The 13580-nt window shown below is 56.6% G+C and overlaps 1 protein-coding gene across 3 annotated transcripts; it reads left to right on the forward strand.

Annotated features, from left to right (window-relative positions):
• The first annotated feature begins 1214 nt into the window (after positions 1–1214).
• Positions 1215–9464, forward strand: TRIM56 (tripartite motif containing 56). 3 transcript variants are annotated; one of them, XM_034988545.1, is made up of 3 exons: positions 1215–1477; positions 2302–2429; positions 2557–9464. In XM_034988545.1, the coding sequence occupies exon 3, from the start codon at positions 2558–2560 to the stop codon at positions 4871–4873; it is 2316 nt and encodes a 771-aa protein (XP_034844436.1). In that variant the 5' UTR covers positions 1215–1477; positions 2302–2429; position 2557; the 3' UTR covers positions 4874–9464. The 3 variants fall into 3 exon arrangements, with proteins under 3 accessions (XP_034844436.1, XP_034844438.1, XP_034844437.1); XM_034988547.1 differs by having other exon boundaries at positions 2353–2429; XM_034988546.1 differs by having other exon boundaries at positions 1215–1462.
• The last annotated feature ends 4116 nt before the right edge of the window (positions 9465–13580 follow it).

Raw genomic sequence — 13580 nt, forward strand, 5'->3', positions numbered from 1 at the left:
CACGGACCACCTCCACCTTCTGGACGCGCAACATTCCCCGGCGTGGCACCTGTGATCGTCCCTCTCTTGGATCTCCACCGACTTCTCTGACCGCTACTGCTCAGCCTCCTTCACGCCCCAGTCCCTCCCCCATGGCCCTTAAGTGTCTGGTCCCCCATAGTGCCATCTCAGCTCTGCTCTTCTCACTTTGGGCACTGTTGAGTGACTCATCAAAACCACAGAGGAGTATAGAGAGGTTACAAGCCTGGGTGTCGCCAGCCCCACCCTCCCTTCTGACCTCCAGACCTGCAAAGCCTGCGCTCCTTCCTTCGCCTCCCTCCCCAGCGCCCATCACCAGCGCTGTGGCTGGCTTCGTGGCCTTCAATGATAGCTCCCAAATAAGGATCCCATCCTCCACCCTCCTCTCTGTCCTGCGGCCACGTGTCAGCTCAGACCCCTCCACTTTCTCCCTGGACCCTGCTGCCACAGTGAGCTCTCCCGGGGTCACTGTGAACAGAGCGGTGCATACACGGATAGATGGCGAATAAATCAACCATCGTATCTTAACTGTAGAACCTAAGTGGTAGGTATATTAGTGTTTGTGGCAATTCCTTCCACTTTTTCTGCGCTTCAGATTTTTCATAAGATATCGGGGGAAATATCCTTCACTGGTCTCTTTTGACTTTTTGGATAAAACTCAGACTCCTTCATGGAGAACATAAGGTCCCCTGCGATCTGGCCACTGCCTCCCTCTATAACCTCATCTGCTGCCCCTCACACATGTCCGCTTCCCATAAACCATCCCAAATCACTTAGAGCCACTGGGAAGGGTTGGGGTATTTCATTCCTCTATACCCACGGACTTGCTGTTCCCGATTCCCAGAACGTTCTTCCTCCCAAACTCCTGTGTGCTCTTCAAACTCATCTCAAGCGATGCCTCCTCCAGGAAGCCTTCCCTAAGCCAGTTCCAAAGCTCCTCATCTGGTTGCCACGCCTCTCCCCAGGCTCAGCAAAGGTCTGTGGCATGCAGGGCCCCACCTAGGACTGGCTTTGGAGCTACGCTGCTTCACCGGGAGACCTGGCCCCAGGACTCGGCTCTGGATCACGGAGGATCTCTAATGTCCCCCCTCAGAGGAAGTGTCCTCAGGCCGTTCCTCTGCGTGTGCGCGACAAACACACTTGGCTGGCTGAGCGGATCCGACACTAGATCCGGACAGGCCAACCCGGGGAGGCCCACCGAGCCCCCCGGGGGCCTGCAGGAGGGGCCCCGCGACCAGGGGTGGAGGCCCCCCCTCCCGAGGAAGAGGTCCAGGCTGGGGTAGGGAAGAAGGCGGGGCCTGAGGCCGAGCAAGTCGGTGTCCCGGGCTGGGGACGGAAGTTGCTGAAGTACCATTAGTTTCAGTTTTGTTTCTCTCTCAGGCACCCAGCCTCAGCCGCGTCCAGGCCTCGGGGGGGACTCCCACTCCCCGTCCTGGAGCCCAAGGTCAGCTCAGGCTTGGTAAGGAGGGCCGGGGAGGGCAGATGAAGGAGGAGCTGAGCTGGAGGGAGTGGGGGGAAGGAAGCGGGAGGAAGAGGGAGGGGGAGGGGAGGGACCCGGAAGGCGGGAGGAGAGGAGAGGGTGGGCGGGAGCACCCCACCTCGCCCCACTCTGGGACCAGAGGCTTGACCTGCCCTGGGAAAGAGCCCCCTCTCACTCTGTGGCCTCTCCTTCCGGCCCCCACTCCCCAGAAGTTTGGGGGGACCCCCCTCCCACAGCCAGTCTCTTCCTGGAGGATTTTGCCACTATGCTGGCATCTGGGGTGGGGGGGAGTCACAGATGGATGCACACAACTCTGAGGCTTCTAGGAAAGCGGAGGCCCCTTGCAGCCGGACAGGCAGAAAGGCCTCTAGGCGATGAGGCACGGGGCCTGGTGACCCCCAGGTCTAGCAGCTGGAAGGACAGCAGGGCAGCCCCCTCCCCACAGCCTTCCTTCCTTCTGCTCCAGAACCCCTACTGAGTTAGTCTGGCAGGAAGTAGGGCCCACACCACCCCTGATGCTGCTCCCAGGGTCTAGAAGAAGACCCGTGTGGGGGGCTGCAGGAACTGTGGCCCCCTTTTCCTGCCCAAGCTGCCAGGAGTCAAGGTGATTCTGCCCACCTGGACCCTCCCCTGCGTCCCTTCTCTGCCTGCCCCCACCCCAGCACCTGCCCCCCGGCTGGACCTCAGCACTCCTCACACAGGCCTCAAATCACACTTGCTACAGGCCCGCCAACCCCGGGGTGCTAATCATTACCCTGTCCGCTCCCTAAGGCTGGGCTTCTTGGTCGGGTCCTTTCTCACAGTACTAGGCACCAGGCGGTTACTTTTTGCCTCTTCGCTGAATGTATGCACAGAGCCGGGCGGCTACGTAGTTTAAGAGCAAGCGGCCACAGGCCCTGGGAGACCAGAAGAAGATTTCCTGGCCATTCAGGTGAGATCCCCAGACCTGGAGGGGCTTGAGGATTGGGGGCGGGGGGGGCGGAGAGGCAGGATGGCAGGCTGGAGGGGCCGCGGGGGAGGCCCCTCTCTGCACTCTGACCCCGACCGCTCCCTTGCAGCATGGTTTCCCAGGGATCCTCGCCCTCTCTCCTGGAAGCCCTGAGCAGCGATTTCCTGGCCTGTAAAATATGCCTGGAGCAGCTCCGCGCGCCCAAAACGTTGCCCTGCCTGCACACCTATTGCCAAGGCTGCCTGGCCCAGCTGGCCGACGGCGGCCACCTCCGCTGCCCCGAGTGCCGCGAGACCGTGCCCTTGCCGCCCGCGGGCGTGGCCGCCTTCAAGACCAACTTCTTCGTCAATGGGCTCCTGGATCTGGTGAGAGCCCGGGCTGGCGGAGACCTGCGCGCGGGGAAGCCTGCCTGTGCGCTGTGTCCCCTGGTCGGGGGGGCGGGCACCGGGGGCCCGGCCACGGCCCGGTGCCTGGACTGCGCGGATGACCTGTGCCAGGCATGTGCCGACGGCCACCGCTGTACCCGGCAGACCCACAACCACCGGGTGGTGGACCTGGTGGGCTACAGGGCGGGCTGGTACGACGAGGAGGCCCGGGAGCGCCAGGCGGCCCAGTGCCCCCAGCACCCCGGGGAGGCCCTGCGCTTCCTGTGCCAGCCCTGCTCCCAGCTGCTGTGCCGTGAGTGCCGCCTGGACCCCCACCTGGACCACCCGTGCCTGCCACTGGCCGAGGCCGTGCGTGCCCGGAGGCCCGGCCTGGAGGACCTGCTGGCTGGTGTGGACAACAGCTTGGCCGAGCTCGAGGCCGCCCGGACGGTGGAAAAGGAAGCCTTGGCCCGGCTGCGGGAGCAGGCGGCTAAAGTGGGGACCCAGGTGGAGGAGGTGACTGAGGGGGTCCTCCGGGCCCTCCTGGCCCAGAAGCAGGAGGTGCTGGGGCAGCTACGGGCCCACGTGGAGGCTGCCGAGGAGGCCGCCCGGGAGAGACTGGGGGAGCTGGAGAGCCGGGAGCAGGTGGCCAGGGCAGCGGCCGCCTTCGCCCGTCGGGTGCTCAGCCTGGGCCGCGAGGCGGAGATACTCTCGCTGGAAGGGGCGATTGCCCAGAGGCTCCGGCAGCTGCAGGGTTGCCCCCGGATGCCTGGGCCGGCCCCCTGCCTGCTGCCCCAGCTGGAGCTCCATCCTGGGCTCCTGGACAAGAACTGCCCCCTGCTACGGCTCTCCTTTGACGAGCCCCAGCTCCAGAAGGACTGTGGGAAAGATGAAGCGGGAAGCCAGGGAGGGGATGAGGCTCAGAACCGCACACAGGATGGAGCGAAGTCCGAGAGACAAGGTGGAATCCAGCCCCAGAGCAGGGATGGAGCTTACACCCCAAAGGAGGACAGAGCCCAGACACCCCAGGAAGATGGAGCCCAGACTCCGAAGGAGGACAGAGCCCAGACACCCCAGGAAGATGGAGCCCAGACCCCAAAAGAGGGCAGAGCCCAGACACCCCTAGAAGATGAAGGAGCCCAGACCCCGAGGGGCAGCAGATCCAACAAGAAGAGGAAGTTCAAAGGCAGGCTCAAGTCAATTTCCCGGGAGCCCAGCCCAGCACCTGGGCTAAACCTGGAGGGCTCCGGCCTCCTCCCCAGGCCCATTTTTTCCTGCAGTTTCCCCACACGGATGCCTGGAGACAAGCGGTCTCCTCGGATCACAGGGCTCTGTCCCTTCGGCCCCCGGGAGATTCTGGTGGCCGACGAGCAGAACAGGGCACTGAAGCGCTTCTCCCTCAGTGGTGACTACCGGGGCGCGGTGCCTGTCCCCGAGGGCTGCTCCCCTTGCAGCGTGGCCGCCCTGCAGGGGGCTGTGGCCTTCTCGGCGGGCGCGAGGCTCTACCTCATCAGCCCCGACGGCGAGGTGCAGTGGCGCCGGGCCCTGAGCCTCTCCCAGGCTAGCCATGCCGTGGCCGCGATGCCGAGCGGGGACCGGGTGGCCGTCAGCGTGTCGGGCCACGTGGAGGTGTACAACATGGAAGGCAGCCTGGCCACCCGGTTCATCCCGGGGGGCAAGGCCAACAGGGGCCTGCGGGCGCTGGTGTTCCTGACCGCCAGCCCCCAAGGCAATTTTGTGGGGTCCGATTGGCAGCAGAATAGCGTGGTGGTCTGTGATGGGCTGGGTCAGGTGATCGGGGAGTACCGGGGGCCGGGCCTGCACGGCTGCCAGCCAGGCTCTGTGTCTGTGGATAAGAAAGGCTACATCTTTCTGACCCTTCGCGAGGTCAACAAGGTGGTGATCCTGGATCCAAAGGGGTCACTGCTCGGCGACTTCCTGACAGCCTATCATGGCCTGGAAAAGCCCAGGGTGACCACCATGGTGGACGGCAGGCACCTGGTTGTGTCCCTCAGTAATGGGACCATCCACGTCTTTCGGGTCCGCCCTCCTGATAGTTAAAGGGCTAGGACTGGGGAGGGACTCGGGGAGGGGAGGGGAGGGGAGGGGGGAGGGCTGCAGGGAGGGACAAGGGAGGCGAGTTGGCCATGGGATGTGGTGGCTGAGGGCAATTTTCCCGGAGGGCAGGGCCTGGCAACCTTTCAATGTGAAGTGCCAAACTGCTAACCCCCTCGTCGGGGGTGCAGGGATGGGACCAAGGGCGGTGTTGTGACCCCAGCTCTCAGAAGCAGAGGAGGAGGGCGCCTCCGTGCCTCCTGCTTTTGTGGGTGACTGCCTCGTCGCCACTGCCCTTATAGATCAGGTTTCTGAAATTCGTTAAGTGTTCTTCGAAACCATTCCCGATGGAATGGCCCAGGGAGAGTCTGAGTGTGTTTTGGGGGAGAGAGGGGGGTCGGGGAGCTTTGGCAGAAGGAATCCCCGGAGCCAAGAAGGGCTCAGGTATGTCAGGCATGTGCCTTCTGGAAGAGAGCTGAGAACCCAGCTTCCCCTCAGATTGGAACAGGGAGATAGGCCAGGTCGCATGAGGCCTCAGATTTTGACATGGCCACAGCCGGGAAGTAGAGGCTCCTCGGGTCATAGTGTCCCCCAGCAAAGTACAGAGAAAATCTGGCCTTCATTTGGCTGAACTAAAGGGTGAAGGGATTTGCCCTCAGGTAGGCCATTGTTGCTGAGGACAACAACCTCACCCTAACTGTGGAGGCCAGGTGTGGGACTCTGGGTCCAAAGCAGCTGGAAAACCTGAGAAGTCAGTAGTGGGGCTGGGCTGGATGGAGGAATGAAATCCGCAGGGAAGGATTCCGCTGGAGGTGAGCCGGGACCGCAGGTCTCTTGCATGGGCCATGGACATGTTGAGCCAGGAGCAGTCGCATGAGGACCAAAGGGAATTTAATGTAGGGATCGCGGACAAGGGAATGTTCATGGGAACCAGAGGGATTTTGGACAAGTCCGGAGGGAAAGTGCAGGGCATTCGGAGTGGGGAAAAGAAACCCCTTTTCTAAAGAGGTCATTGTTTGTTCGTTGAAGTGATAGGGGAAATCGTCAATGTCAGGCAGACAAATTCAATTATATAAAAACTTCAAACGTTTGTGTAGCAAAAAATAATGAAAGATGAAAGGGAAACCAGTTAAGAGGAGGAAACTATGCAGAATTGGTCTGAGTAAGAGCTGAGCCTCCTGTAGAAACAGTGACCAAGAGATGTACTTGGTTCAAAAGACCCAACAGGCTGGCCCCCAGGAGGAAACACAAACAGGCCAGCACGAGGAGACTATCAAATAAAGCCAACCCCTTGCATTCGCCAAAAATACATTGAAAAGTTTTGTCATGGGGTGATAGACTCCCAGCGCTATGGAACGCTGCTTTTTGGAGAGCCGTTTGGCAATACTTGACAAAGGTAGAAAGAAATGACTATAAGACTAAGTTATCTCACTTTGGGGAATACATTCTGGGAAAATAATTCAAAAGAAAGAAAGTATTTGCACAGAGATATTTGTGGCCACTCCTATATCACAGTCATCGACTGGAAACTGCTTGGCTGTGGGGGACAGCCAAGTAGATTGTGGTCTATTAGGACCATGAGCTATTACCTTCACATATGACAACTATGAAAACTATTTTGAAGAATATGATGCTATGTGATGCAATCATAGCAAAAAAAAAAAGAGAGAGAGAGAGAGAATTTGGAATTATGATCACATCATGATAGCCACAAGGTAAAATTATGTCTGAATAGTTATCGAGTGGAAATAGGTTCAACATTTGTAAATAGTGATTTGGGAGACTGGGTTCTGGTCCTTTCGTGCTGTTTCTCATATATGCACATTTCTACTTCAGTTATAATTGACCATTAAATAACATGTATGCTTGAATATTTCCTTCAAAAACATACACCTCTATAAATGATATTCGAGAATAGCTATTGGATTTGCAAATGAATGTGTCAGTTAGAGCAAATGAGACTGGCTGTTTGAAGGAGAGGCAGGAGTCTGGAGGAGAATTCCCAGTTGGCCGGGGCCCCCGGCAGGGAGGAAGGGCCATCAGAGGGGGGGCCCTGCCTGGTGACTGACCAAGGAACCTGCCCCTGCCCTGGGGAGGTATGCAGAGGTCAGGGAGTCCTCCGGGGTGATCAGATCATTGTGGAGTGTCCACAAGGCAAGGGAAGGTCTTGCTGAATTCACCAACTAATTCAGACCAAGTGGTGTTTCTAGGGAACCAACTAGTATCCGGTGAGTTGTGTGGGGGTGGGGACAATGTCTTCTCTTCCTTGCAGCTCTCTTTGCAGAGAGCACAGTGATGGCTCATAGTAGGTGCTCAATGAACGTCTGTGAAAAGAATTAGTATCTAGAAAAAGCACGAGACAGCAATAAGACTTTCCAGAGGTTTCCCACCTCAGATGTCCAAGCCCCAGCTAATCAAGTTGTCCAAAACCTTGGCTTGTGGGAAATCTCTGGTAGGGGGCACTGTGGACACAGGCCACCATATGCCTCCCAGGGGGTGGCCCAGCTGAGTCACAAAAGAGATGAGACTGGGGTTCTTGCTTGTGTGTGAAGGGGGACCTGGTGAGTCATAGGCTCTAAGGGATCCTATACCTTTGGGTTAGAAAAACAGTTTTGCAGAGCTGCATGGGAACCATGGGAATATCACTTGGCTGCAAGAAGAGAATCCCATAGATGCTTCAGAGCTATAGGGACCACATGACTTTCCAGGAAGCTGTAGGGATCCTGGGAGGCCGGGCATTGGAAGATTGACCAAGTACTAACTTCTCCTCATTGAAGGGCAGGGGTAGCAAGGCATGGAACACTGGCAAAAGGTGAAACAGAAGGAAAGTACAGCATTGAGCATAATTTGGGGGTAAAATCTCCAGCACCTTAACTGTGATTTAGGGATCTTACACAGCACGGCGAGAAAGTTCTTGGTTAAACTACAGATGTTAAGAAATCAGGAACATCCTGAAAGATACAACCCCCCCACACACACACCCACACCCACATTTGACTATGACAGTTAACTTGATCAATCATTCCATTTTGTGTTTGGAACTTTCCAAGTTGTGCGTATACCGGTGAAAGAAGCATGCCATTCGGGTAGAGAGAGGGAGTAGAAAACCTCTTCCATAGTCTTTGTGTCTAATAAAGGGAAGGGAATGAGGTAGCAGAGACCTGGTACCAAAGACCTCTGGCTCCTCCACGAAATAGCTGTGTGATCTTGGCTAGCTTCCTAACCTCTCTGAACCTCAGTTAGTACATCAGTAAAACGGGGATCACAGTAGGCACCATGCCCACCTCTCGGGGTTGTTTGTGAGTACTGGGTGAGAAGCACGGAGAAGTGCTCAAATCCGAGGTATGGGTTCGGAACAAGCTTAGCTGACCTGTGCTGACCTAACACAAACTCTTCCATTGGCGTAAGCCTGCGTGGGGGTGTTATACGCACATATTGTGAGGTTAAGCTCAAGAAGGTCCGGGTAGCATTGTTACCTGTTTCTCCTTTGGAGGAGGTGTTTTGTTTTGCTTTGTAGCAGTTATTTGAAGAAGCCATATGTGTAACTGTAGGAGCAGAAGGGACCAAAGGCCAGCTTGCTAAGACTCAGTGCTGTTCTGAAAGCCAGGTGAGAACCAGCCTGTGCCAATGAAGGACTGATAACCATAGACACTTAGGAAAAGTTCAAAATGGCAAGCATGGCCCGATCTTTTGATAATTTAGAGGAACTATAATTTGGGAGGGACTAGCTCTCCTGTCATTGTAATCTTGTTATTACTGTATCTGTAAAGCCATGTCATTCTAATACATGTTACAGAGATAGAATTCCAGAAGGGTAGAGGTCTGAGAGGGAAGTCAGAAACCTTCCAAGGAAATGGGTGAAGTTGGTGATCTGGGCTGGGCAGGATTCGATAGGTGGGTGCCAAGGACAAGGTGTTTGACCATCTGTCTGTGACAGGGCAGCTGACGATTATAGTTATCCTGCAAATGAAATGGGAGATTGGACAGGGCACAGAGGTCCACTTCGGGCGGTGGGGAGGGAGTGGTTTTGGACTAGCTGGGGCAGAGAGCTGCCAGGGTGTGTTCAAGAAGATGTTCCTAGCAGGAGAAAAGTCAAGTTCAGATGCAGACTTAGGAAAATAGGTAACTTGACTAAAGATAGCAGAACCAGCCTGCCCAACTGGTTCGTGAATATAATTTAATTAAATGGGTCAGGACAGGAGCAAAAATAGGTTTTCCAGGGACCACGGATGGCCTTTGATAGGAGAGTGGAGTAGGTACAGTGGGATCAAGGCAGGACCTCACCTGAAGCCCCAGGTGAGGAGCCTTCAGGACCAGGTAGAGAAGGGTCTTTATATAAAGAGGCGATTAAGAAGGAGTTTGGGGGAGATTTGGGAAGACAACCTGACTTGTCTCCGGAGAAAGTCTGAACTGGTTGGCTTAGCAGCCAAGAGAGACGGGGTTGAAAACAGAATCGGGACCTCGGTACCCATGGTGTCAGCCCAGCAAAGTTTTCTTAGTTGCCTTGGGCTGAAGAATCTGCGTGGGAAGCTTTCATTCTTTCGTGTACTTCCTATCTTTCTCCTGTTTCTTAATAAATTCTTTTGAAAAAACGTGACCCTTCTGTTAGATGGATTCGTGGCCGTGGGGAACAGTCAACACCAGAGAGCAAAGGGCCCAGATATCATGACTTCCCCTGCTGTAGCTCCAAAGATGCCAACACACAGTCCTTGGGGGACACTACAGGAGCAGGGTGACCCACAGTCACCATCTGTTGTCCCCCTCAGTCCCCCCCAACTCCTGCCTGTAGACAGAGGGGGCCTCTGGGCAGAGATGTGGATCTTCCAGGCTAACCCTTGGTGGGAGCCAGCAGGTGACCTGGCTCGGCAGACCTGCATGTGGGCACACTCAGGTGGGGTACAATTGAATGAAGGGGTGGGGTAGGGGGAGGTGGGCGAGGGGCCCAGGTCAGGGTGGCTGTGCCCACCACCAGTCTCTGCTTGTTTCTGGTTTGGAGGAACCAAACAGGCATCTGTGGGCACCTTCCAGCATGCACGGTGGGCCCTACAGGGCTGGGAGGTATTGGCGCTCTAGGATTGTCTGCTTACTAGCCAACCCCACCCACTCTGACCCAGTGTCCAGAGCCCCTCGAGGTACTCCTGCCCCCTTGCCACCAGCTCTGCCGAGCCAGAAGGGGAAGGAGCTTAACCCGCACAACTTCTGGCCTCCCCATCGAATACAGATAGAATAGCAGTTACAGAGCGCCCCCCTACCTGTGCTTCCTACCCATCGGCTTCCAGAAGCCTCAACTCCTACAAAGTAGGAATCGTTAACATGATTTGACAGACAGGGACACTGAAGATGGTGAGGTTTGCTTGTTATAAGTAGATTTGGATTCTGACTCCAACCAGCCCTGACTCCCGAACCTATGTCCCTCTTCCTGCATTCATCAATGACAGCTGAATGGAATGAGATCGGAGGTTCTTTCCTAAGCTCACAGACCAGGCCCTTGTCCCTATAACAGGTCTGGAATCTAGACACAGGAAGGGAAACTCAGAGATACTTATGAGCATCCCACTGTCTGGTGCTCACTGGCCGGGGTGGGGGAGCAAGATGGAGAAGAAAAGAGAGCTGAGGAGAGAATGTTTTGAGTGGCTTGGTGGGGAAGCAGGGGGTGGGGGTCAGGGCCCACCACTGCTGCGGTGACAGCCTGAATAAGAATTCCACAATTCATCATCGAATGACTCAGCCCGGCTTTGGACCGGCGCCTCCCTGAACCCCGGGGAGCATGACTCAGCAGCTGAGGGGGCTGGGCGCAGGTCCATGTGAGCGGTGATTGTGGGGAGAACGGCCTGTTCCCAGCTCCAGACCCCAAGGCGGAGCGTCTGCTTCTGCGGTCAGATACACACGGCCTGGGGTTCCTAGCCATGTGGCCAAGCCTCCTCCCTCAGACCTGGGTCTCTCCTCCTCCGCGGTTGAGAAGGCAGCCCCAGCGATGGTGGAGCTACTCCCTTTCCCCCAAGGCCTTGGGGTCTGCAGCAGGATGCCATGGTCACAGCCGCAAGGGGCCTCTCTCCCCTGCACTGCGCTGCCGGGGTGAGGCCAGCCTCCCTGTAAGGGCAGCCGAGGCCTCACTGTAGGGGCGGGGAGACGGCCACGTGTCCCAGGCCGGGCACACGACTGGACAGATGGTCACAGCATCCCTCCTCACTGCTGAGGGCAGGGGAATGGGGCTCTCTGGCCTTGACTTTGCTCAAGGATCAACTCAGAAAATGTCTCCTCCCCCTCAGACACAGAGAACTGTCTCCCCTTAACACTAAGGTAGGGACAGTCCATCAGCTTCCTGGCAGAAAACAGCCAAAGCAAGGCGAGAGGGAACAGCCCCCCGAATCCAGTGGGGCAGGACACAGAGATTGTAGGGCACCATGCAGGGCACACAGACCCGCTTGTCCCCGCCAGCGACCCGGGTCACTTTCTCACCTAGATTATTCACACGCAGCCCCCTCCTCCCCAGGACAGTTCTGACTCACATGGAGCCTTCCGAGATCAGGTGTTCAGTAAATATTTGTTGGCTAAAGGAACAAAGGAGAGAATTAGTCCTGGAACCTAGTCACCGTCCCTCACTTGGGATGCAGCAGTGACAGGAGTAGGCAAAGCCCCTGGCCGGGCTGGCCCTGGGGCAAAAGAGGTTTATCCCTCCTCCTTAGAAGGGAGGCATGAATAAGAGCGAAGTTATCCAAATTCTGGAGAGAAAAGTAACCACTCTACTGTCCTTTTTCTCCCCCCCCTCCCCCCCGAGTCCTTCAACCTTCTACGGTACTGTTTCATTTCATTGTATATCCTGTTTATTTATTGTCGATTGTTTCCTCTCCGTTTGCCACCCTGGGAAGGACGCAAGCCCCAGAAGGACAGGGCATTTTGCCCATTTTGTGTGCGGATGTATCCTATGCCCGTAGAAGAGTGCCTGGGATATAGTAGATACTGAATGAATGAATGGATGGATGGAGGGAGGGAGGGATGGATGGATGGATGAATGAACGCTATCTGTTGAGCATTTACTCTGAGCCAGGTCCCTTCCTACCTGCTTTGCACTTTACACATATCTCATTTAGTACCCTCAACGGTTCTGGGAGGTAGCGATTACTATCATCCCTGGTTTAAAGATGGGGAAGTTGAGATTGGAGATGATGTCACATGGACAAGATCTACGGGAGCTGGGCAAGGGCCTGGATAGAGGCCAAGACCAGCTGCGGCTTGTCTGGGGCCAGCTCTCCATCACCACCCCCCTCCCCGGGGGGAGCTGCCCATGAGGCCTTCCAGGGAAGCCACACCCGGTTCATCCAACCCTTCTCGTTGATGTTTTTCTTTATCACTCTTCCTACTGACTTCCCCCATCACCCCGTCACCCCCACAAAAGATATTTCTTCTGCCCTGATACGCAGCACCCCAGCTTCCAAACTTTTCGTGGCAGAACCACAGAGACCTCCTGAGGGCAGTGAAGGGGACTAGGGAGCCCGGACCCTGCAGAGCTGGGGCAGGGCTGTTCCCGTAGCCCACTCCCTAACACTTCCCTTCCTGCTCTCCCCGAGACTGTGTGGGAGGCTCCCAGCCCCAAGCTGAGGGGAGGCAGGACCCACCCCCCCAGATCGCTTTTCTATGGGTTTCCTACTGCTGGGAACTGAGCTAGAACGCAGGGAGGCCCCTGCCTACCCCAGGGGCACCTGCACTCCCAGACACTGTCTCTTCACCGGCGCAGCTCTCCCGGGCCCAGGCAGGGGGATCCAGGCCCTCACCCCCTGCTTCACCCCCCAGTCCCCTTCTCTGCCCCCAAGCCTCTGTGGTTCTCCCACCAGGAAGAGTCTGGAAGCTGAGGAGATGCTGTGCGTCAAGGCAGAGATATCTTTGGGGAGGGGGGCAGGGTGATGGGGGAAGTCGGTAGAAGAGTGATTAAAAAAAACATCAACCAGAAGGGATGGGGGAAGCGGGATGGGCTTCCCTGGAAGGCCCTGTGGGCAGCGCCTCCCCGGGGGAGTGATGGAGAACTGACCACAGGAGGCCACAGCTGGTGCTGGCCTCTGCCCAGCCCCTTGCTCCCAAGTGATCCCTGGAGAAAAGAATGGAGACCCAGGAACATCAGGAGCGGCAGGAAGCCTGAAGAGACCTGAGGACACAAACGTCCATGCTCAGGAAGACACAGCGTCACCATCTAAGGGCTCAGGGAGGCAGCGGGAGAGGCAACATCTGGAAGTGGGTCATCAGGGGAGGCAGAAGCTGGATCGGGAGCTGTCAGGGAGCATCTGGGTCCAGATGTTGGAGAAGCAGGAGCACGCCTCACATATGGGTTTCTGCATGTGGCTGGAGCCAAGCATCCTCGATGGTATTTGCAGGAGAGAGGGGGTTGTAAACACATGGGGGGGAGGCATGCTGGTAGGGTGTTCCCAGGCAGGGAGCCATGCCAGCTTGCACCTCATCAAAGAATCAAGACTGGAATTTCCCTGAAGCTCATTTCCTATCATTTAATCCTTAGTAGAGGACCACGATTGCCAAGTCTGCCCCCCAAGGGCAAGTGCGGGGTGGGGGAGGCAAGGAGCAAAGCCCTCCAGGAGTGCCTCTGAGCTCCACCCAGAAGCCCCTCTCTTATCACGGAAGGTTATATGCCTTCCCTCTGGGGTCCTTCCTCCTTTCCTCCAAGAATGGGATTCAGGATGAGGAGAGCCACATTTTACCCCAGCTC

This window comes from Mirounga leonina, unplaced genomic scaffold, assembly GCF_011800145.1.
Source record: "Mirounga leonina isolate KUSES-001 unplaced genomic scaffold, KU_Mleo_1.0 Mir_454, whole genome shotgun sequence".
Taxonomy (NCBI): Eukaryota; Metazoa; Chordata; class Mammalia; order Carnivora; family Phocidae; genus Mirounga; species Mirounga leonina.